Source organism: Schistocerca nitens, chromosome 3, assembly GCF_023898315.1.
Source record: "Schistocerca nitens isolate TAMUIC-IGC-003100 chromosome 3, iqSchNite1.1, whole genome shotgun sequence".
NCBI classification, from domain to species: Eukaryota; Metazoa; Arthropoda; class Insecta; order Orthoptera; family Acrididae; genus Schistocerca; species Schistocerca nitens.
The window spans coordinates 746368587-746395405 of record NC_064616.1 but is presented as its reverse complement, the minus strand read 5'-3'; the positions used below and the strand labels follow the sequence as shown (position 1 = coordinate 746395405).

The window sequence follows — 26819 nt, the reverse complement described above, 5'->3', positions numbered from 1 at the left end:
GCAGTACAGTTAGCCTTCTGCCGCCGAGCAGTGTCTCAGCAGTGCGCAAGTAGCAGCATTACTGCATTTACTAGGCAGTCTTGTACTTTACTAACCGTTTAAATTTTGTGTCGAATTGTTTGTGCTCTCTGTAGATTAGTTCTGACATTCTTTGCACAACAGTATTTAGCATGGATAGGGACTGCGACTGCTGTGTTCGGATGAAGGTTCAGTTGGCATCCCTTCGCTCCCAGCTTCAGGCAGTGTTGGCTTCGGTCACACAGCTTGAGGCTTTTGCCAATGGGCATCACTGTGGGGGTCCGGACAGGGGTTTGTTGGGGACAGCCAGCATGTCCCACGCATCCCCCAATCGGAATACATTGAGGCTGACCCCTCACCCATGGTAGAGTGGGAGGTCATCTCGAGGTGTGGCAGGGGACAAAAGACATTCTGGAGGGCTGAACGGAAGGCCTCTCCAGTTTGTCTGATGAACCGGTTTCAGGCTCTGTCTCCAGCTGATACTGATCTTTGGCCGGACATGGCTGCTTGTTCTGTTCCAGAGGTTGCACCTCAGTCTGCAAGATCCGGGCAGTCGCAGAGGGTGGGCTTACTGGTAGTTGGGAGCTCCAACGTCAGGCGCGTAATGGGGCCCCTTAGGGAAATGGCAGCAAGAGAGGGGAAGAAAACCAATGTGCACTCCGTGTGCATACCGGGGGGAGTCATTCCAGATGTGGAAAGGGTCCTTCCGGATGCCATCTGCATGCCATCTGCAGGTGGTCACTCATGTCGGCACCAATGATGTGTGTCACTATGGATCGGAGGAAATCCTCTCTGGCTTCCGGCGGCTATCTGATTTGGTGAAGACTGCCAGTCTCGCTAGCCGGATGAAAGCAGAGCTCACCATCTGCAGCATCGTCGACAGGACTGACTGTGGATCTTTGGTACAGAGCAGAGTGGAGGGTCTGAATCAGAGGCTGAGACGGTTCTGTGACCATGTGGGCTGCAGATTCCTTGACTTGTGCCATAGGGTGGTGGGGTTTCGGGTTCTGTTGGATAGGTCAGGAGTCCACTATATGCAGCAGGTGGCTACACAGGTAGCAGGGGTTGTGTGGTGTGGACTGGGCATTTGTTTTAGGTTACATGGCCTCAGGCAAGTACAGAAAGGGCAACAGCCTCAAAGGGTGTGGGGCAAAGTCAGGACATGCGGGGACCAGGCAGCAATCAGTATTGTAATTGTAAACTGTCAAAGCTGCGTTGGTAAAGTACCGGAACTTCAAGCGCTGATAGAAAGCACCGAAGCTGAAATCGTTATAGGTACAGAAAGCTGGTTGAAGCAAGAGAGAAATTCTGCCGAAATTTTTACAAAGGCAAAGACGGTGTTTAGAAAGGACAGAGTGCATGCAACCAGTGGTGGCGTGTTTGTCGCTGTTAGTAGTAGTTTATCCTATAGTGAAATAGAAGTGGACAGTTCCTGTGAATTATTATGGGTGGAGGTTATACTAAACAACCGAGCTAGGTTAATAATTGGCTCCTTTTACCGACCTCCCGACTCAGCAGCATTAGTGGCACAACAACTGGGAGAAAATCTAGAATACATTTCACATAAATTTCCTGAGCATGTTATAGTCTTAGGTGGAGATTTCAATTTACCAGATATAGACTGGGACACTCAGATGTTTAGGACAGGTGGTAGGGATAGAGCATCGAGTGACATTATAGTGAGTGCACTATCCGAAAATTACCTCGAGCAATTAAACAGAGAACCGTCAAGTGGAGATAACATCTTGGACCTACTGATAACAAACAGACCCAAACTTTTCGACTCTGTAAGTGCAGAACAGCGAAGCAGTGATCATAAGGACATTGCAGCATCCCTGAATATGGAAGTAAATAGGAATATAAGAAAAGGGAGGGAGGTTTATCTGTTTAGCAAGAGTAATAGGAGGCAGATTTCAGACTACCTAACAGATCAAAAAAAAAATTTCTGTTCCGACATGGACAATGTTGAGTGTTTATGGAAAAAGTTTGAGGCAATCGTAAAATGCATTTTCGACAGGTACGTGTTGAGTAAAACTGTGAGGGACGGGAAAAACCCACCGTGGTTCAACAACAAAGTTAGGAAACTATTGTGAAAGCAAAGAGAGCTTCACTGCAAATTTAAACGCAGCCATAAACTCTCAGACAAACAGAAGCTAAACAATGTCAAAGTTAGTGTAAGGAGGGCTATGCATGAAGCGTTCAGTGAATTCGAAAGTAAAATTCTATGTACCAACTTGACAGAAAATTCTAGGAAGTTCTGATCTTATGTTAAATCAGTAAGTGGACCAAAACAGCATATCCACACACTCTGGGATGATAATGGCTTTGAAACAGAGGATGGCACGTGTAAAGCTGAAATACTAAACACCTTTTTCGAAAGCTGTTTCACAGAGGAAGACTGCACTGCAGATCCTTCTCTAAATCCTCACACGAACGAAAAAATGGCCGACATCGAAATAAGTGTCCAAGGAATAGAAAAGCAACTGAAATCACCCAACAGAGGAAAGTACACTGGACCTGATGGGATACCAATTCGACTCTACACAGAGTACGCAAAGGGACTTGCCCCCCTTCTAACAGCCGTGTAAGGAAAGTCTCTAGAGAAACAGAAGGTTCCAAATGATTGGAAAAGAGCACAGGTAGTTCCAGTTTTCAAGAAGGGTCATGGAGCAGATGCGCAAAACTATAGGCCTATATCTCTGACATCGATCTGTTGTAGAATTTTAGAACATGTTTTTTGCTCGTGTATCATGTCATTTCTGGAAACCCAGAATCTACTATGTAGGCATCAACATGGATTCCGGAAACAGCAATCGTGTGAGACCCAACTCGCTTTATTTGTTCATGAGACCCAGAAAATATTAGATACAGGCTCCCAGGTAGATGCCATTTTCCTTGACTTCTGGAAGGCATTTGATACAGTTCCGCACTGTCGCCTGATAAACAAAGTAAGAGCCTACGGAATATCAGACCAGTTGTGTGGCTGGATTGAAGAGGTTTTAGCAAACAGAACACAGCACATTGTTCTCGATGGAGAGATGTCTATAGACATTAAAGTAACCTCTGGCATGCCACAGGGGAGTGTTATGGGACCACTGCTTTTCACAATATATATATAAATGACCTAGTAGATAGTGTCGGAAGTTCCATGCGGCTTTTCCCGGATGATGCTGTAGTATACAGAGAAGTTGCAGCATTAGAAAATTGCAGCGAAATGCAGGAAGATCTGCCGCGGATAGGCACTTGGTGCAGGGAGTGGCAAACTGACCCCTAACATAGACAAATGTAATGTATTGCAAATACATAGAAAGAAGGATCCTTTATTGTACGATTACATGATGCGGAAAAAACACTGGTAGCAGTTACTTCTGTATAATATCTGGGAGTATGTGTACGGAACGATTTGAAGTGGAATGATTATATAAAATTAATTGTTGGTAAGGTGGGTGCCAGGTTGAGATTCATTGGGAGAGTCCTTAGAAAATGTATTCCATCAACAAAGGAGGTGGCTTATAAAACACTCGTTTGACCTATACTTGACTATTGCTCATCAGTGTGGGATCCATATCAGGTCAGGTTGACAGAGGAGATAGAGAAGATCCAAAGAAGAGCGGCTCGTTTCATCACAGAGTTATTTGGTAAGCATGATAGCGTTACGGAGATGTTTAGCAAACTCAAGTGGTAGACTCTGCAAGAGAGGCGCTCTGCATCGCGGTGTAGCTTGCTGTCCATGTTTTGAGAGGATGCGTTTCTGGATGAGGTCTCGAATATATTGCTTCCCCCTACTTATACCTCCCGAGGAGATCACGAATGTAAAATTAGAGAGATTCGAGCGCGCACAGAGGCTTTCCGGCAGTCGTTCTTCCCACGAACCATACGCAACTGGGACAGGAAAGGGAGGTAATGACAGTAGCACATAAAGTGCCCTCCGTTACACACCATTGGGTGGCTTCTGGAGTATAAATGTAGATGTAGATCATGCTGCCGGCAAGTTTGTCCCATGGCTCATGAGTCAAGACCAGAAAGACTTCTGCCTTGCAATCTGTGAAGAACTTTTGAATTGCACAAATGAAAACAAGATGCTCATTAAGAGAATCTTAACTGGTGATGAGACGTGGGTCTACGGTTATGATGTCAAGACCACAGTCCGATCTTCACAATGGGTCGGGAAAGGTTCTCCAAGACCAAAAAGCTCATCAGGTCAAGTCGAATGTCAAAGCTATGCTGATAGTTTTATTTGACTTTGAAGGATTAGTTCATCATGAATTCGTGCCACAGGGACAAACTGTTCATCAACGCTACTGTCGGGATACGTTGCAACACATGCGAGAAAATGTCAGAAGGAAACGGCCTGAAATGTGGTGGACAATTCGTGGCCCTTGCATCATAGTAGCACACCCACACATTCATCCCCGTTGGTACATGATTATTGCACAAAATAATGAAATCACTGTACTGCTTCATCCTCTGTACTCTCCACACCTGGCCCCTGCAGACTTTTTTTTTTTATTTCCAATGTTGGAAACCACATCGAAAGGACGAAGATTTGCAACAATAGATGAGATAAAAGAAAATTGCGCGATCCAGCAAGTGACATACCAAGGCTGCTTCCGTAAGTGGAGATGGCATTTGGAGTGGAGTATTAGTTGTGGAGGATAGTATTTCAGAGGAGACCAAGCACAATAAGTAAAGAGTAAGTGTAGAAAAATTTTGTGGATGAAGTTCTGGAATTTTTTTGAACAGACCTCATGAAAAGTAAGTTACCCTTTTTCTATGCTTTCCGAGGCATAGTTTCCATTCTCTTCCTGTGTCTTAACATTTTGCATGTTATTGTGATACAGTATTATAGTACTGTAGTATCTTCTTGTTAACTGTAAAGTTTTCAACACCTGCTAGCAGAGCATTTGTTGTGTACAGAGGTTTCTATATCTTCCAAGGCTTACATGCATTCATACATTTGGTTCAGTTTGGCATTTTGCTGCTGCTTTTCACGTTTGTTTGTGGCCTCTGGCCCACTTTATCAGTTTCCCCTGGTTCTGCGCATGCACTGCTGCGCATTCTTCATAGCAGGGGTCTCCTTATTCAGTCTATGTTGTGCTAGTGGTGCTGGCGCCTGTACCTGAGAGCACATACCACATATGTCTCGTAAGGTTGGGGGTCCTTTTCAATGTTTTATGATGGCAATTCCTATTCAAAAATTTTTCTGTACGGTTATGTCTTTCTTTAGTTCCACTGGCTATTTTATTTATGATGGTTTTTCTGTACGGTTATGTCTTTCTTTAGTTCCACTGGCTATTTTATTTATGATGGTTTTTCTATAGGGTTATGTCTTTCTTTAGTTCCACTGGCTATTTTATTCATGATGGTTACATACTTTATGACTCCAGTTTTGTGCAAGAAGATAGGGGACTTATATTATTTAACCTTGTGGAGATTTTAAGGACCAATGTCTTAAACAGGGATACCCCACTTGCTAATCTACATTATATTAATTTGGTAGTTCCTGTTTTGGGATAGTTCTACTTATGATTTTTGTATCTTCTTTAGGTTAACAATTGGGGACCTGAAATGTGACCATCATCTCATGAAACTAGTTCTGATTAATAAATCATTCTGATGCAGCTGTTGCAGTTTTCATCATCTGAAATATAAAGGTTTCTTGTAATACATTGTTAACTCAACCGAAGTCACATTATTATGAAAACAAATGTCTCTATATTATCAACACTGTTACTGTATGTTGAAATCTATGTCAAGGCCAAGTTTAATCTATCACCAAATTATTCAGATGTGTAAATCATTAATTGTAAATTATAAAATGTAGAGAATCACAAATGTACATTTACAACTTTAATTATTGTCAATTTCTAAAGGCAGGATATTTATAGCCATGAAGTGGCAGTGCTGGAACAGTATTTGTGACAAACTCTGTGATTGTCTTTGTTGTATTTTAATAAACCGTTAAAAATGAAAGTTTATGGTGTGGATAACATTCTCCAGTAATTGGTGTGCTACAAATTGTCCTCATACTATGTGAAACGAATGTCAGGAAAGTTAAAATGCAAAAGTTATCATCTTACTGAGATGTACCAGCAACACTAGAAGCTTAGTAGAAGATGAGTATTGAAATTATGCTCATGACTACAGTTGGCAGATTTCACCCTGACAGTGCAATTTCGTATGGATCCCACATGAATACACAATATTCTAAGATACGTCAAACAAGTGTTTTGTAGGCCATTTCCTTTGTACACTAATGGCATTTCACCAGAGATCTATCAGAGAACCAATATCTGCCACTTGCTTTACCTACAACTGAGCCTATGTGACCACTCATTCCCTTCCAATAAATTGTTAAACCCTGATATTTGTACGAGTTGACTGATTCACACTGTGACACATTGATATTATAGACTTAGGATACCATTTTCTCTATATTTTGTAAAGTGCTCAATTTTACACTTCCAAACATTTAAAGCATTAAATTGGCAATCTTTGTATCCCTCTGAAATCTCTTCAAGATTTGACATATTTATGCACCTTTTTTCTGATAGTAATTTATTACAGATAAGGGTATTGTCTGCGAAAAGTTTGAGGATAGACTTAATATTGCCAGCCAGATCATTAACACACAACACTACACTGAGCAGCCAGAATATTATGACCACCTACCTAATAGCCGGTATGTCCACCTTTGGTGCAGATAACAGCAGCGACATGTCATGGCATGGAAGCAATGAGGCCTTGATAGGTTGCTGGATTGTGCTGGCACCACATCTCCATAACATCTGGACGTGATTTCACCATGTGTTGAAGACACTCATCAAAGCACTCAACACCCAAGTCGTGCAGTTTCCCAAATGCTCATGCCATGCCTCCAGGCCATCACAATCTGCCCCAGTCAAACACACATACATCAAGCACCATTCCCATTCTACACACGGACAGCACACTCACTGATACTACATGCACTGTGCGTATGTCTGGTCATTCCTCACCAGGTGACACTGCTATCACCTGGACGGTTCATATTGATAGCAGGTTGGTGGTCATAATGTTCTGGATGATCAGTGTACCTGCAACACACTTCTCTGAGCCACTTTTGGAGTTACTACTACATCTGTCAAACAGTAAAACCAAGATCATATACTGGGACCTCAATATCAATAATTCCTCAATCCAGGTTCAAATTCTGTTTGATATCCCATATGACCAGACTGTTTTTTTTTTTTTTTTTTTTTTTTAACAACCACTGGAATGATACTAAGTCAAATTCTTTTTGAAAGTTAAGAAATACTGCATTTACCCGATTGCCTTGATCCATAACTTTCAAGATATCTTGCATGATACAGGTATCGCGGGACTGGTGTCTTTGTGGTTGGTATGGAAGAGGTCATTCTGTTCAAGATATGAAGTTTGAGTTCAAAATATGTTCTAAGTTCTACAACAGACAGGTTTTGATGATACTGGATGGTAGTTTTGTGGATCTCTTCTGCCACTTTATCGCACTTTCTCGTATACAGGTTTTATCTGTGCTTTAACTCAGCTGAAAATTCTCTACAATCTGCAGCTCTGGGGCCTTGTGAAATTTTTATTATTACAGCTGTTTCTCAGTGTCACTGACACTATTATCTATATCACTCACCTTTGCAGTGATGCAAGGATTAAACTGTGGGAGTACTCCTGTACTTGTAAAGGAACATTTGAAATGGGAGTTACACATTTCTGATTTTGCTTTTCTACCCTAAATGTCGGCTCCTGTGTTATCCCTGACTATCAGCACACAAAGTTTGGTGTCACTGGCAGACTTTACATATGACCAGAATTTATTTGGGCTATGTGAGACCTTTTAAGTTTCTGGTATATAATGCTCTATGCAACAGTCACTACTTCTTCTAACGTTTTTTTTACACAGCCTGTATACCATGGAGGGTCCCTTCCACCATGAACAGTGCTACAAAGTACATATCTATCCAATCATTGGTCAACTATTCTTATAAACTTCAGTGACAGTTCCTCTACAAGCACCTGCCTAGAGCTTAATGTTTAAAGTTCCACCTTGACATATGACACCACCATCTCATTATCTAGTATACAGCATGTTTGTAGTTTTCAGAGAAGACATTTAGTATTGTTTTTCACGGTTTCTGGTCACACCCACTACTGATAAAACTAATTATCCCAATTGAAAGTTGTGCAACTAATGTCTCCTCCAGTGATGACATTATGATTGGCCAACATAACACATTAGTGAGCTGAGGTTCTATTTAAAGTTCTTGGCTGAATATGGAGCTGAGCCTTCTGAGTGATAGAAGAGCCCAATTATTATTCTATGTCCACCATTGCCATTGCAATCTTTCAATCGCCAAGTACTTTTGATCAGAGTGTAATGATCATTTGCCAAAACATATGCCAGTGTTCAAAACAGTCCTAAAAAAGCAGCATATTAACATAATAATAGGTATATAAAGCTGACTAGAATTCAGAATTGATGACAAGCTAACACAATACTAGGTACAGAAAGCTGGCTAGAATTCAGAATTGATGATAGAGAGATTTTTGACCTAAATCTGAGTGTATATCTAAAGGATAGGCTAATGGAAAATTTGGGAGGTGTCACTGTAGACAAGGATTCAGATGTTCAGAGATAAATTTCCATTCTGCATGTGAGGTCTGTCCGATCTCTGTGACCAAGAGGAGGATCAGTTTGGAAATAAGTGTGGTTCCACCCACTACAGCTTATTGCCACTATTTTCAGGCATTGTATGAAGATGGTTTTCAACACTTACTCAATAATCACACAGGAACAGCACATTGCACTGATTAGATGATTAACTGCTTTCCTACTTGCTTGTTTTTCTGGATCCCAACATGACCTGTTACCCAGCAAACTTATGTAACCTTGCCTGCAGTTTTAACAGATTTAAGGAGCCATGAATCATCTGAATATTTTCTTCTGTTGAGCGAATCTGATTGGCTGGAGGGTACTGTGGGAAGATGTTTAGTGCCTTCAGAGATCTTGTGTTCACACTGGTAACTAGGACAGCTTGGAACTGAATACGAACTCCAGAAATTATGTTGAACCTATAAAAATGAAATCCATGGGTATTCTCATTTGCAGATCAGATGAATAGGATAAGAGTAGTTAAAATTCTCTCTCTCTCTCTCTCTCTCTCTCTCTCTCTCTCTCTCTCTCTCTCTCTCTCTCTCTCTGTGTGTGTGTGTGTGTGTGTGTGTGTGTGTGTGTGTGTGGGCGCGCGCGCGCGCGCGCACTGTTTCCGCCATTCCCCAAACTTCCAAATGGTCAACTGCAATGGATGGTGGTTGTTGTATTGTTTTAAGAGGAACAGAAAGCAGCAAAACTGTCTACAAGTAACAAACACTGCATCGTATTGTATTTGTTGCTATGGCATTTGAGATTGCCTTGTGTAAATTAGCAGTAACTTTTACTGACAAAATTACTCAATAATTTTTAATTTGTAAATAAATGAAAGCAGACTATGTTATGAAACTTCCTGGCAGATTAAAACTGTGTGCCCGACCATCTGAGCTACCGAAGCACGACTCACACCCGGTACCAACAGCTCTACTTCTGCCAGTATCTCGTCTCCTACCTTCCAAACTTTACAGAAGCTCTCCTGCGAACCATGCAGAACCAGCACTCCTGAAAGAAAGGATATAGCGGAGACATGGCTTAGCCACAGCCTGGGGGATGTTTCCAGAATGAGATTTTCGTGAAAGAGAGGGTGAGAGAGAGAGAGAGAGAGAGAGAGAGAGAGTTTCAAGAACTGGTTTTAAATTATGACTCTAGGAATATACTACAACCTACATATCGCTCCCATAAGGATCATGACAATAAGGTTATATTAATTACATCATGCACAGAGGCATTTAAACACTTCTTTTTCCCGGACATCATGTGTGAACAGAATGGGAAAAAGTCCTAATAACTAGTACAGTGGGACATATCCTCTGTCATGTATTTCACAATGTTTTACAGAGTATAGATGTAGATGTAAGTGAGGACAAGCAAATTAAATATTGAAAGAGATAATAGAGTTCAGAATAGAAACAGAAGAAACAAAATCAATGGAATGTTCTGAAACAAGACACAATAATTAACAGGCAGTCATCTAAGTAAAGAGTAAAAGAGACACAACAAATTTACATTTCTGAAAGCTAAAAACTGATAAGACAAATGAATTAATTTGTTGAACAGGTATCTGCATTGATAAATTACATAATAATAATGTGCATGTGAAGAGGGCTGGGAGCAGGGTTGTACTGATACCTATCTGAAAGGGTTATAATGGAGATAAATAGTAGGAATTTTGCATAACTTTGTGACTGATGTTTCAGTGAAGCGAATGTTAAAGGGAAGGAATCAGTCACTTGAGCTGTTTCTCAGGCTCCACATGCTTGTTGTGTCTCCTGTTCTGCAGGCACAAGCAGCAGAGCCTTGCCAGGCAACACGGACTGCACAGGCTGGAAGGTCCAGTCGAGGGAGTTGAGAGGGTAGGTGAGGTGAAGGAGAGCCCAACACACAGTGACTTTTGCATGAACCATTCTGCCACTATAAAAATATTGCTATGCACATAAAGAAAAGCTACATGTACTGCTGTTGAAAAATTTAAGGCAACCATCAGTAATAATTATGGACAATGCCTCCTACCATTTAACAATTCTTGTTAAGATACCTACAATAGCCTCAGAAAACAAGGCATTATCAACTGGCTACAACAAAAAAATATACCCGTACCAGATGATGGCATGGCTCAGAATAAGCCACCTTTGCCTCTATATGTTGTAGAAGAACTGGCAAAAAAATATGGTCATAGGGTACTCAGACAGACACCGTATCAACCGAACTCAGTTGTGTTTACAAGTGATAATGAGAGTGCAGGTCATTTAACTAGTACAGCTACATGTGCAGTCAGTACAGAAACATGGCCCCACATTTAGAGACTGAGCCACGTTATTAGAAAATTGCTGCTATTATTAGTGTATACTCAAGAGGAAGATTGTTTACTATTGAGTTTGCTAAGGGACCTCTATGCGTAACTAATAGCCCAGTCAATGAAGACCAAGAAGGTCGAATGGGGAAAAATGTCCATGTAGTTGCAAATTTTTGTGCAGTGGTAGTGGGGAGTGTCATGATCAACATACTAAAAAATGCTAAGCAGTAGATGGTGAGCACGTGGTGGGATGGGTGCTGGGGTGTTTAAAGGTAACTTTTCATATTTTTCTTTAACATATCAAAAGCTGTGGCTCCTAGTGAAAATGTTTCCCAATACAAAATTAAACTGCATTAAATTTCCTGCAAAAAAAGGTCCTCCCCATTTTTCCCTTATGACTAATAGTTTCCATGTTGCATGGTATACAAAAACCACAGATTATTAAAAATAGTGTTCTAATGGTAAAAAAACTGATGTGAGTGGGTAAATGAAGTGGGTTAAGAACAAATATTAAATGTGTTTTCCACATGTAAGTGTAGGAGAACCATATTAAGGGATTGTGTTCTGAGGGTGTAACAGGGTGGAAAGGCTGGGGTGGAAGTTAGAAGCAGGAGTGAAGATCGGTTGCCCGATTGTGGCCATGCACTGCCATCCTTCACAGGTATGCAAACTGAACAGCCCACTTCATCACAAAAAGCAACTACAGGGTGTTTCACTAGGTTATACCGAGCCTTCCGCAACTCACCTCATGAATTACTGGCGATACAGTGTGCAGATATTCCCAGGGGTGTTCATTTTCCACAAAATGCATTAACATTACATGAAATACAGATACGAATTACTAATAATACTAATGCAAGAAACGCATAAGGGCAGACTCTACATAAATCTCTGCACACTGTTCTATGCTGCTAGAGGGTAAATTGATTGTTAGTCATCCTGTATGATTATATAGTGGAGTTATTTTCCGTTTATTAACGAGTACTTATGTGCAGTTCTTAATTGAGCGTTTTTGTAAAATATGTTCCTAAAAACAATGACACAGAAGTGCTTAATTTGTAAATGTGATGTTGTCAGTGGCCTATGTGGTGTTGATGGGAAATGGATTGGGTTGGTACATATTGCATCTTGCTGCTGTCCATCACTGACAGCATGTTGTAAGACTGTGTAAGTGTGTTGTAGCCACTTGGTGGTGAATTAATGAATGACCAGAAAATTACGATACTTCTCTTATCATTAACTGCACTACTTGTAGATCGCATAAATCTCTTCAGTTCAGGAACTGTTGGCACCTGTAAAGTGGGCTGCACTGAGTGGAGCCACTTATCACACCTCCACAACATCTTGCAAGAAGGGTGTCAATTTGTCTGTTGGAATAGGACTGATCATGCTCAAATCTAGACCAATAATCTACTGTAATGCATAGCTCCAACCTTGAGAAGAGGCTGTCCGTAATCATACAGCAAATATAGAGGGAGATCCTCCTCTGGCAGTGTACATTTCCCCTCTAGTAGTGTACAACACTGTGCACAGATTTATGTACATTATGTCCTTTCCATTGTCTTTCATTAGTTTTATTAGTACTTTATATATATATATGCTGATTTACAAATCACTTGTCAATGTGGATGGCACTCTTGGTGCTTCGACATCTTCTGCGAAGGGTAAAAAGAACGACATAAGAGGAGTTGGTAAAACTACTCAATTTGTTCTTATTCATGGACCTACTTTGTTTTGTGGTGCGAGGTTAAATTTTTCTTTAATGAAAGTTTCTTCTTCTTCCAGTTTCGGTAACGGATGGCTAACTGTAGCTTTCGTTGCTTGTAATAATGCAGGAAGAGCCTTTTAAGGGCCACAAATACTACACATTGATCTTGCCAAAAGCCGAGAAGCGATTCTTCTTAGTGTTGTAGCTCTCTGGGGCACTCTGGGATACTCAATAGACGTCGAGCACAGTCTCTGATTGGTTGTTGTATTTTTGGCGCGCAATTCAAATTGTGTTGGAGCAACACGGGCTCTAGTATTACTAGACCCGTGTTGCTGGAAAATTCACTTCCGGTGCGACAGCGGGAGCTGATAAAGAGTCCACATCCGCTGCGTGCGCCAGGACTGATGCTATAAATAGCACACTGTTCTGTCTAGCGCATTCACTTGGTTTGAGTGAATAGCCACTGAGGCACTGCTTCTTACAATGATGCGTAAACGTTACTTTCGTCGTCGCCAGCGAATGTTGATTTACAAATCACTTGTCAATGTGGACGGCACTTTTGGTGCTTCGACATCTTCTGCGAAGGGTAAAAAGAAACTCCCGTGCGGTAATAGGTAGGAACCCTCACTAGCAATAATAATCTCAGAAACCGGTATAGTACGGTAAGCTAAGATTTCCCGACTTTCAAAGGATTCCAAACCGGCTCTTCCTGCATTATTACAAGCAACAAAAGCTACAATTAGCCATCCGTTACCCAAACTGGAAGAAGAAGAAACTTTCATTAAAGAAAAATTTAACCTCGCACCACAAAACAAAGTAGGTCCATGAATAAGAACAAATTGAGTAGTTTTACCAACTCCTCTTATGTCGTTCTTTTTACCCTTCCAACATAATTTGAATCGCACGCCAAAAACAAGACAACCAATCAGAGACTGTGCTTGACATCTATTGAGCAGCCCGGAGAGCATCCCAGAGTGGCCAAGAGAGCCAGCAGGAAGAGCCGGTTTGGAATCCTTTGAAAGTCGGGAAATCTTAGCTTACCGTACTAAACCGGTTTCTGAGATTATTACTGCTAGTGAGGGTTCCTACCTATTACCGCACGGGAGTTTGTCTTTGTCTTGTCGTAGACGTTGTAAGATAAATTCTGATTGTAGCGTTCACTTATGGGTGAAGGCTAGTGGTCCTTCTTCTTTGGAAGATTGTCGCATTGTGGGTGATTGTACTCTATATAATCATTGAAAGCAGTTGTCAATAAACGGCCCTTTTAAGGGCCACAAATACTACACATTGATCTTGCCAAAAGCCGAGAAGCGATTCTTCTTAGTGTTGTAGCTCTCTGGGGCACTCTGGGATGCTCAATAGATGTCGAGCACAGTCTCTGATTGGTTGTTGTATTTTTGGCGCGCAATTCAAATTGTGTTGGAGCAACACGGGCTCTAGTATTACTTAACCCGTGTTGCTGGAAAATTCACTTCCGGTGCGATAGCGGGAGCTGATAAGAGTCCACATCCGCTGCGTGCGCCAGGACTGATGCTATAAATAGCACACGGTTCTGCCTAGCGCATTCACTCGGTTTGAGTGAATAGCCACTGAGGCACTGCTTCTTGCAATGGTGCGTAAACGTTGTTTTTGTCGTCGCCGGCGAATGCTGATTTACAAATCACTTGTCAATGTGGACGGCACTCTTGGTGCTTCGACATCTTCTGCGAAGGGTAAAAAGAACGACATAAGAGGAGTTGGTAAAACTACTCAATTTGTTCTTATTCATGGACCTACTTTGTTTTGTGGTGCGAGGTTAAATTTTTCTTTAAGAAATAGCACACTGTTCTGTCTAGCGCATTCACTCGGTTTGAGTGAATAGCCACTGAGGCACTGCTTCTTACAATGATGCGTAAACGTTACTTTCGTCGTCGCCGGCGAATATGTTGATTTACAAATCACTTGTCAATGTGGACGGCACTCTTGGTGCTTCGACATCTTCTGCGATGATGTGACTTACCAAATGAAAGTGCTGGCAGGTCGACAGACACACAAACATACACACAAAATTCAAGCTTTCGCAACAAACTGTTGCCTCATCAGGAAAGAGGGAAGGAGAGGGAAAGACGAAAAGATGTGGGTTTTAAGGGAGAGGGTAAGGAGTCATTCCAATCCCGGGAGCGGAAAGACGTACCTTATATATATATATATATATATATATATATATATATATAAACACACTTTGTAGAAAATAAACACCCTTGGGCATATCTGGACACTGTGTCACTGGTGATTCATGAGGCGAGCTGCAGAAGGCTCAGTATAACTTTGTGGAACATCCTGTAGTTGCTTTTTGTGAAGTAGTGGCCTCTGCAGTTCGCAAACCTAAAAAGGACGGCAGTGCATGACCACAATCCAGCAACCTACCTTCTCTCATGCTTCTAGCCTTTAACCCCGCCTTTCCACCCTGTTACACCCCCAGAACACTGCCCCATAACATGGTTTTCCTACACATTAATATTTGTTCTTAAACCACTTCATTTAACAACACACATCCATTATAAACTATTTTTAATAGACTGTAATTTTTCTGTCCAATCCTATGTGGAAACTATTAGTCTTAGAGAGAAAATGAAGGGGACCTTTTTTGTAGGAAATTTAATGCAGTTTAAGTTTTTATTCAGAAAATAATTTTTGCAAGACAATGCAGTTTTCAAGATATCAAAGAAAAATATAAAAAGTGACCTTTAAATGCCCCATATCCCCCCCCCCCCACACACACACACTCACTCACTCACTCTCTCTCTCTCTCTCTCTCTCTCTACTGGTCCAGATATTTAGGATGTTTTTTATCACACTCCCCCCTATCACTGTACAAAAATTTGCTGTACTTTTTCCTTCACTGACTGACCTATAATATAAAGCCGCAACTTTTATTTTTGCTACATTTGCTGAAGCAATGTTGTAGGGGGTTACCACTGGAGGTGGAAAATCGTATCGATCCACTGAGACACTGTTCAAGTAAAAATGAGCAGGATGAACATGGGCTTTGTATGAGGACTGTGAAACTGTTACATTATAATCCTAAATTAGCAATGACTAAGTGTTTCTATAAATTAAATCAGAACAGCAAAGTGCTAAGTAGGAAGCGTTCCAGTGCAGTACATTTTTCATTTTCAGAGTTCTACAATGCAATGTACCTTATGCGCCAACAGAAGTTGTTATACCACAGTGTTTCTCTTCTACTGGACAATTTTAGCAAGAATCTTGCCTTCCTTCAAACATGCAAGATTGTGTTGACAGTTCCAACCACTGAAAATCTTTTACCAGTTTTCTTTTTGCAATTATTCCTTTCAGCTGAACATACAAAATTAGAAGCTTAAAGCAACATGTTTCAAAGCAAAGGTACATGGATGACAAGAGCTCAGAATGCATATTTGTGTCATTAAATGTGGGATGAGAAGACCAGACAGACACTATGCTCTGAGTTGTTAAAATGTAAGACTACTCAGCACCCAAAAAGCATGTATTTTTAGCATATGGAGGAAACACCAAAAGTTTAGCACACTATTGCAATGATTACTGGGAACACTTGTGAAAATTAACAGCACTTTTGCTGTATATGCTTGTCAATAACATTTAATTTATATAGCCTAAAAAAATGAGAGTAGTAAAATGTGTTTGTGTAGCTGACCAAAGCTGCATAAAAATTACCAAATCATTCATTAGAACTCTAAATTCTGAAGGCAGTCTAACTGAGCTGCCACTTGACCATAGCGAACGTAGGCTAGGAATGTTACGAATGTTGGTTTGTTGAATGTGTGAGCTTACTTTTCTGTATTTTCTGAAATTCAACAGAGACTTCCTAGGAGATCACCTAGAGAAAAACAATGTACTGAATAAATACAACATTTGGGTCGATTCCTTGATGAAAATCTAGTTAAATAGTATAATGTGTGACTACAAGAACCTCATCAGCTAACTAATTTTTATTGCTTGTAATGGTATGAGAGAGTTCTTAACAGAACAATTTCAATTCTATGCACCTGAAATAGTGATTGAAAAACTCACCTACTACATCTTCGATAGCGTCTTCTTGCTGGCTTTGCTCTTCCTCACCAGAATCACTGGTCTGCAATCTCTCCCAGATATATGCTATCCTGTAGTAGAAACATTGATAAAACAATAGGCACATAGTTACTAGACAGTATTAGCAAATAACCTGTTATAAATCACACTCTTTTAACAATGACTCTTGAAAGATTTGAAAATACTTGCTCAGCCAGAACTGGCGATGAATTTGAAGATCAGCACGACATGCAATCTGCCAGAAGTCTTTCCACATTATACACAGTACTGTAACTTATGAAAAAATTGCAAATATATCCAGGAGTATCAGTATGTAAATCACATGCATTAAATAATGGATTGGTCTGTGAGTAAGAAGGTGAATATTTTAGATAAGTTTTTAAAACAGCATTGTAATCCTGGAATTGTTTAACTGAGGTGAGAGGTTGTGGAGCCAGTGAGCAGAGGCAAGGGATAAGTGACAAGATGAAACTTCCTGGCAGATTAAAACTGTGTGTGCCGGACCGAGACTTGAACTCGGGACCTTTACCTTTCACGGGCAAGTGCTCTATATCCAAGTTTCATATCAGCGCACACTCCGATGCAGAGTGAAAATCTCATTCTAGAAACATCCCCCAGGCTGTGGCTAAGCCATGTCTCCGCAACATCCGTTCTTTCAGGAGTGCTAGTTCTGCAAGGTTCGCAGGAGAGCTTCTGTAAAGTTTGGAAGGTAGGAGACAAGGTACTGGCAGAAGTAAAGCTGTGAGGACGGTGCGTGAGTCGTGCTTGGGTAGCTCAGTTGGTAGAGCACTTGCCCGCGAAAGGCAAAGGTCCCGAGTTCGAGTCTCGGTCCGGCACACAGTTTTAATCTGCCAGGAAGTTTCATATCAGCGCACACTCCGCCGCAGAGTGAAAATCTCATTCTGGAAGTGACAAGATGTGAGATTCAAGTATAGTGAGTGGTTGCTTTTACTCATTCTATTGTTAGCATTCCATCGAGAGTGCCCATTATCATTTTTGTATCACAAATTGACAGCTCATACAATCTCATCAGCCATCACATTCACCAAAACAGAGAAACACTGAGAGAATGTGCTTTTCATGGAATATCACTGCGGACTCTAAAAAACAAGAGAACATGAAAAGGCATAAGGGGCACAAGGAGCTGAACTCACAATCAGATGAAAATAGCAGCACAATACACACAACAGTTCATAGTCTGTTTGTAATCCAGGAAGTGTGTACACAAAACACCATAACTCACAACACATGAAGAAGACAGTTGTCGAAATACTGTGCAGAAACAGAAACACAAACTCAGCTGGACACCCAGAAGTACACCATTAATCAAGCACACAAATAAAACCTTAGAGACCACGAGGATAGCTTTGCTTTACATGATGCACCTGAAAGTTGCTATTCACCTTTGAAATAATGGCACATTTTTCCACTAAGTTTGGATTTCAGAGAGGTTGTTGTATTCTGACAACCATTTATACACTCACCAAACATAAAATACAACCAAGTGATGTGGCACAGTCGTTACAGCACAGGAGTCACATAAGAGAGTAAGAATTCAAATCTCCACATGAGCATCAACCTTCAGATTTTTTGAGGTCTCCTTAAATCACTTATAGCAAATGCAGAGACAATTCATATCAAAATTTCATTCTTCATTTTGGAATACGAAGGTATATAAACCAAAACTTTACCTCTATGGTGATGGCAACACTGGAAAGTCAATGCTGATAGAGAAAGTTGGGGTCGACAGAAGCGTCCGATCCCACGCGTCGGCTTTGACCCGTGACGTATGGGTGTTGTCGTGTGTGACATCATGATGGCGCGGAGTTTGGTTTGAATGTGGCTGTCTCCAGTTCTGTTTTATTTTATTTACTTTTCTGATCTGTTCGTTCTATCTCGTGAGATTTTTTTTTTTTTTTAATTTAAAAACACTTATTACTTATTTTAATTATCTGTTTCCTCCAATTTCTGTTTTAGTTTATTATATTTATCTTTCTGATCTATTCGTTCTATCCCGTGAGATTTTTTAAGACAAAAAACACTAATCAGCAACTGAAGCATCTTTATCTTCTATGGGTTGCAGGGGTTACGACCCCTGGGGAGGTTGGTGGGTATTCATGCATGGCTGTCTTCACTTACACGTTGTAACTACGCAAGGCGTCTAAATTTGTTTATATTTAGTTTGCCCCCCCACCCAAAACACCCCATTTCCCGCGCTTGTCCCGTTAGTGTCATTAGGCTTCTTGTGGAAAGTGTGTGTGTTTGTTTTTGTTTCCGCCATATTTGTGACGTCATGGGTCAAAGCAAACGGGCGGGATCGGACGCTTCCATATTTCTGAAAGTTGTAAGTCACCAACAAAATGTACATATGTCATATTCTTCAGAATATGGACTTTGTGGTTACATGAAGAACATTCACAAAGTGATATTGCTGCAACAATTTGACTGATTGACATGGTGGCAAAACTCATATACTTTCAAATATATTGCTGCAGGGCAGCCTGTGACAGTGAATATAAAAAACTGTACTGGTTTATATGTCTGTCTTTTTGGGCCTTATATATTCATTTTTAATGAATTTGTTATTAGTGATGAAGGTTTAATATACAGTTACAAACTGTACATGCTAAATCTCATATTATTTACTGGAAGAAATGTTTTACACATATGCCACGATTCTTATCCATGGTTTTCTAGATTTCATTTTTTTTTTTTCTAACACAAATGAAATGAAAGTAAGAAAGAGTATGAGAATTAACTTAAGCGTTCAATGCCACTTCATCTCTGAACCAAAATCTCATGTTTCAATCTAACCCAGGCCTCTGACTACATTTCAAACAGTATGTCACTACATCTAAGATTTTGTATTCATGCTCTTTGGCTTCACCAACTCTCAAACAAACTGGTACCTTCCTACCTAACCTTGGAGCTACAATACAGATCATCACAACCTACATTTAAAAAGAAACATGTACCCAAAAGATATTTTGTCAGTGTTCTGGTCTCTTTCTTATTGTGCACATACGATATCACACACAACAACATCATCATGATACAAGGCGAAGCTGACATCTGGTATCGGTTAACTGGGTTGACCAGTAATCGTAGTACATCGCTTGACTAGTTTCAGTAGTATTTTATAGAGAGTATATATACATACAAATATATGTTCAATAAATAATTGACTTTCAGAGGTAGGAAGGCTTGTTCTGAACCTTGAAAATGAAGTTTACTTATCTTTAGGATTAAAATAGACACATAACAGCATTCAAAAGTGGAGTAAACTAACAGAGATGGATAAAGTGGTATTGCATTTTAAGCTTGTAAAGTAGAGACTGAAGAGTTAAATAAATAACTAATATTGTGCACATTTTAAAATAGCTTTTTCTGTAGGAATAACTGTCAACATTACAGACACAGAAATCAAGATTGTCACACATCAAGCACATTCCTGTTCACTGCTACCCTGCTCTACAAAGTTGGAGGCTGTTCTATAGTCAAGCAAAAAGTTTACACTTTATTAAAAACAGTAGGAATAACTAAGAGTTCAAACCATATGTCTCTTAGTATTTGGTTAAACAATTGGGAATATTTATAAGCCTCCATGGTACTTATATTCTCCATCAAAATCAACAGTATCAACTTATTTTATTCCAATTGGAAAATAACTGTGATATTTACAAATATACCATTATAAGAGAGTATATCATTACCACACCCAACCCAAAAAACTTTAACTTATGATGCAGAGCAATTCAGAGTTGAAAACATAGTACTGCTATTATTTAAGTCAAATGGGTAGCAAATATGGTTAATAATAGATTAAAGTTACTTTTTCCTTAGTAACTCTTCTTGTATCAATCACAAGCTCTTTAAAAGTAGTAAATAACCATATACATACATCATGAGTAAATGACCAACATGTAGATGTAACCACCTCTCATGAAAAGCTGTATTACAACTAACATATTCCACACAATAATGCAGGTCATGAATGTAATATACGTAACATGAAATTAACCAACAATCATTCTGGTAGGCCTAAATGAATTTGAATAAAATGTTGAACTGACAGGAGTATAAGTAAACTCAACTTTGAACCTTAAATATTACTTCAGTAGAAGTTATAATTAATATCAGTGTTTTACACTGTGCAAAATGCAAACAGCAGCATATTAAAAAATAAAAATAGCTAACTCAGGCAAAGAAGATAGCATACTAGACATTGTGGAGGGAGAAAAAGAAGGGGAAAAAAACTGACAGCCAGGTTTCTAGTGCAACATGTTGACACAAGAGTTGTTAGGCCTACAGTTTTCTGAAACAACAAAAAGTATTTGTGACAAAGTTTAAAAGAAAAAAGGGGCAGATGGAGGGAGAGAAATGTGAAAGAAAATGAAAACTACTTATTTAATAACATGAAAACTCAAGTTTTTGAAGACCTATCCTTATGTAAGTAAACATCAGAAGACTACACAGTACTACCAATATGTTTGTGATGTTCCCAGATTATTAGTGCTCAAGCAATAATAATACGAATCATCTGGGAAAAAATTGTATGACACACAAACATACAGGGTTTTTAATTCTTTTTACAAACTTCTAGGTATGATGAAGATGAGTAAATGTATCAATTTGAAGTAAGATACCCTGGTCCGGAAACGATCAAGTCGAAAGTTATAAGTGAAAATCGTCTTGATACCTATGGCAGTCGAATACATGTACCATTACTGATGTTGCTAAGACTGTATGCAGGGTAGTCAACTTTCAGATGTGATACTATAGACAAAACAAGAAAAAAGTCTAGTAAACATGGGCTCTACAATGTATACCTTAAGAGCTACGGACACTACTTCAGCTTCACTACTGTGAAAATTGATAAAGTTACCATTCTAAATCGTCTCTGAAAGTCTGTGTATATTTCTTTCTTTCATATGACCAGTTAAAAATTGCAATAGTGAAAGTTTAGATGTTGTAGATTACATTTTGAGTTCTCTTCTGACACATACATTAGGCAGATTAAGGATGTTGCAATAAAACAGGTATAATAACTCAAATCTTTTCAAGTGATGTTTATTCACAGTAGCTCAACACAAACACTTTATCACACTGAAAAATGGAATGTCATTCTGGGAACCTACTGTGATGTACACACACAGTGATCCGACATTTATGAAACAAGAACTGGTCTTAGTAATACCTACTGATCACTGCACCAACTTCAACGATCTGTTATTCTCAGATTTGTAATAAGGGGAAACCTACTTACATATATCACAACCGAAACCTCAGAAACTCCTTAGCAAACCACCAAACAAATTTTCGCTTTTTGACATCACTTAGGCATCAGGCTATGTTACATATCAGTATTACACTACAATTACGATTCCGTATTCATATTCGATGGCTTCGTCAACTCACAATCAAATTTACACCTTTCATCCTAACCTGTGACTAATGCTACGTTACGGATTAGTCTGTCACCATAACCCATATTCCAAAAACTAATACTGGTGCAAATGAATTTTGACAGTATTGTATTCTTTTCTTGTTTGCGCGCATATGATGACACGTGCTACTACAACAACATCATCATCACGTCACAGGACGAAGCAGATGCTCAGTATCGGTTAGTTTAGTTAAATCAGTTTTTTCCTCTCAAAGAAATCAGCCCTCTAGCTTGAAAAACTTACTTCCAATTCCAAGTCTTTCAAATACACGGCTACCTGCACAGAGAGAGAGAGAGAGTTCTTTTCCTATGGTTGGTGAATTACACGAACAACTGATTCTATGCTTTCCCTCTCGCCTCCCCTGGTGGCCGTCGACAATGTGTACTACTTTGAATAATATGTAAAAATCTGCCAACCGGTTGCATAGATTTTCTATATAGGTACCATGACCAGATATTGTCACCTCTAAGGGTGACTTCATCAGAAGGTAAGGTAATTACATGAAAAACATATCGTCAAAGACTCCTCACAGCACACCAGTGTTACTTATGTTTTAATGTTTGACTTTTTGAAGAACATTATGTCTTATATTTTAATGTATGACTTGAGCAACTCACCTCTTAAATCACTGTACATCTTTGACGATATGTTCTTCATGTAATCACCTTACCTTCTGATGAAGTCCCATTAGAGGTGACGAAACCTGGTCAAGGTATATAGAAAATCTATGCAACCGGTTGGGAGATTTTTACATATTTTTCAAATTCGTGTATACGGTTGCTGCAAACGTCAGCCATGTTCAACTGCGTACTAACATGAAGACAGGAAGCTGTACCCGTTCTGAACTTCGCATACAGATAACACTGATGCTGTTGCACTGCACTACAATATTTGTGGGCTATTCTACAGTCAAAATTTTGAACAGTCATGTAAAATGTCTACTATAGTTAAGTTTCCTTTCGTTGCATAAGGGTGTGTGTGTGTGTGTGTGTGTGTGTGTGTGTGTGTGTCAGACTGGAAAGATTTTGAGCGTGAGTAAATGAATGGCGTACATGTAACGATCTGAAACCAGCACAGTGAATATCACATGATTTTGACGCACAGAAATTCTGTATAAATTTTTCTATAATACAAGTGCATTACGAAACATTCTTCACATATGAAAAACGTTTAAGAGTGGCAATGTAATACAAACATGTCTTCAGCTAACGAAAATTGTACTTCACGTTACAAAGGCATTAGTAGACGTACAGTAAACAATTCATCGTGAATAAACGTAGACAACAGCAAACCACTTCACTCACCACTTGGAAACTGTCGTTATTAAGTGGAAAAACAGAACTAAAAACGGTACGGCAACAATGATCAACGCCAACAACACTTCATTTCCCAGTCCTACAATCCACACGTCGTTCATAAACTCACTTATACCAGAAAACGGCATGGTTATATCAGCCACCCTATTGCACGCAAATCCATTTACCACATATGTAAGCACTCGGTATGCGCAAACAAACAATCTACCACTACCCGCACTTCCCACATGTCACCCTCCAGCCGTGTTTACGATTAACAAGTTAACAACTGACAAGTGTGTCCAAAGACAATCAGTATGCAGTGAATTCAAAGAGTAGGAAAAGACCACACCCCACAGTGGCTTCCCGTGGAGACGGCTGGCGACACGTCATGAGGAATACTGCAAGCGACAACACTTTAAGTACATTGTTAATGAAAGCAAATTGCCAAATTCATGCGTTGAAATCAATCAAATTTAGTTGTTTATTAGCTACTCTTCTTTCTGGTCGTTTTGTACTACTATGAGCAAAATTAGAAACCAGTGCGCTATTTCCGAATTCAAAAATGCTCCATATAAAACTGCGGATGTCGTTTACCATCGAATTCGGAAAGATAAGACAAGTATAGCACAAAAGCCTCTCACGCTGTATAAAAACTGATCCTGTTAATGTGAATGATGCGAGGATTTGCCGAAATCGTTTCCGTCCCGAAGAATATGAACGGGACTTAAAAAAAAAAAAACAGCTTTTGGGGTTTCCTTTGAAAAGATAATTAAACGGTGACTTTTTGCCACCACAATAAATGCCAAATTAGTATGGAGATGGATCTGAGGTTGACGCAAGCACCGGCAAGAACAACTTTCAGATAATTAACAAATATTCATCCTCTTTAGAAACACTTTTCTATGTATTACTGTTTTTGGAATTATTCGTACATTATTTTTATAGCGTTTACAAACGTTTCATGTATACATCGACATTAATACTATGCGAAAACAGATTTGCTTTTATAAATAAATAACACAAGCAAGAGATCAACGATACGAGAAAAGTACACTGTCTGCTTTAGAAGCTTTATCACCAAAGAAAATTAAATCAGATCAGTCGATCAGCACAGAGGTAGTTCTAGATCTAGACGTTACTGCTGAACACGAAACAGACAGGTTAAAAACTAAGATACTGCTGCTGAGGAGATAAAACTACGCTTTGAAATGAAGTAACAAGGTCCTGCAAGCCAGTTATTCCATGAGTGTTGTGTAAGTAAATAGATATGCTTCTTCTACATGTACAGTCGTGCTCAAAAGTACCCGAACGACCTGAATTGCATTTCGCCTGATTCGCATGCAACCCACATAACGCAGCTGTCTAGCAGATCCTCTAGTCATACCTCAGGACAGTCGTTTGACTATTGAAAATGGTTCCACTAAGTCACCACCTGAAAACATTGCTCTGTATCGCAATAACTCAAAATTTAACGTAATACCACGATACTATAAATATCAGGAAACACCTTATCGCCGGCCGCGGTGGTCTAGCGGTTCTGGCGCTGCAGTCCGGAACCGCGGGACTGCTACGGTCGCAGGTTCGAATCCTGCCTCGGGCATGGGTGTGTGTGATGTCCTTAGGTTAGTTAGGTTTAAGTAGTTCTAAGTTCTAGGGGACTTATGACCTAAGATGTTGAGTCCCATAGTGCTCAGAGCCATTTGAACACCTTATCACAGATAAGACTGTCCTTAAGGCTTGTAAACTCACATTTATTACAATAAATGACATACCTGAAATGTCACCACTCTCATTATTACGTCAGATAGGTAATGCACGTAGTAAGTTCGTCGTATTCCTGATTTCCTCTTCAAAGTAACATACCGTACTTATTATTTAACACAAAATGACATTAAAAATTTAAGTTATCCACGAGCAGTTAGTTGAGAATATGTATGAACTTCAAAACACGACGAACCGTCACGTTCTGCATATGGATTCAAACCCAGGTCATAAAGACTAAGCAAAGATTTCGTGACTGACGGAAACTAACAGTCACTCCTGACTAGGCATACAGAGATTAATATACCTCGATTTTAGAGAGTATCAGTTAGCAAATATCAACTACAGCCTGGAATAAGTAATGCGTCTGATTCGCATTTCAGTAACTAGGTTTAGGGACTGGAGCGTAATTACTCATAATACTCAGAACTGACTGCAAACTAAGCATCACAAATCAGTAATTTTCGTAGTTGTTTCTATATTTCTTTCACGAGTGTACTCAAAACCAAGAAATTCATTCAGGGACGTTTTCTTGTCTCACCGATAGTCGAGCACGACAAATAAATAAAAAAAAGAATGTGTATGTGTGTGAGATAGACAGAGAGAGGGAAGAGAGAGATGAGAGACAGTGTAAAAAATTGTTGTAAATAAATTGAATCATGGTATGTAAAGATATCTTTCATTAAAATGACATGTTCCACATCATTACGAAATGTCGTTTTCATGATACATGGAACAAGTATTATTCTAATCTAATCTAATCATGTTGCTGACTAGCCTTGAAGAGTCATGAATTTTCGCCAATATCAGAACCAAATCTAAACTTGAAAATAAAAGACAACAGTTTTTGTAATAAACCGGGACTCCTATCAAGACCCTTTCGTCCCTGTGAGCTAACCACAAGTGATGTCTGATATACCTCCACTCAGAACTAATAAAGTGTGCATGCATCTAAAGGTGAAGCGCATGATGTGAAGTTCTGTGATGGAGATGCGAACGCAACATGTAATCGGATTGTTAACTAACAAGGGAACCTCCCCATCGCACCCCCCTCAGATTTCGTTATAAGTTGGCACAGTGGATAGGCCTTGAAAAACTGAACACAGACCAATCGAGAAAACAGGAAGAAGTTGTGGGGAACTATGAAAAAAATAAGCAAAATATACAAACTGAGTAGTCCATGGGCAAGATAAGCAACTTCAAGGACAATGTGGTTAGCGTGAGCAGCTGCAGAACGAGAGGTCCTTGGTTCAAGTCTTCCCTCGAGTGTAAAATTTACTTCCTTTTTTTCCGCAAAGTTATGACCTGTCCATTCGTTCATTGACCTCTCTGTTCACTGTAATAAGTTTAGTGCCTATGTTTTGCGACCGTACCGCAAAACCGCGCGATTAGTGGACGAAAGGACGTGCCTCTCCAATGGGAACCGATAGCATTTGATCGCAAGGTCATAGGTCAACCGATTCCTCCACAGGAAAACACTTCTGATATATTCTATACGACACTGGTGACGGCATGTGCGTCACATAATGGTCTGAAAATAAAAAATTAAAATTTTCACTCGAGG

General features: G+C 39.7%; 1 protein-coding gene across 1 annotated transcript in view; it reads right to left on the bottom strand.

Moving 5' to 3' along the window:
* Nucleotides 1-23817, bottom strand: part of LOC126248732 (E3 ubiquitin-protein ligase RNF170) — a 117834-nt gene extending 94017 nt beyond the window's left edge. Inside the window, exons 1-2 of the mRNA XM_049950051.1 lie at nucleotides 23501-23817; nucleotides 16732-16820 (exon numbers count right to left, since the gene is read on the bottom strand). Of these exons, the coding sequence (XP_049806008.1) occupies nucleotides 16732-16820; nucleotides 23501-23640 (229 nt within the window). The 5' untranslated portion in view covers nucleotides 23641-23817. The remainder of the gene's footprint in view (nucleotides 1-16731; nucleotides 16821-23500) is intronic.
* Between the last annotated feature and the right edge of the window lie 3002 nt (nucleotides 23818-26819).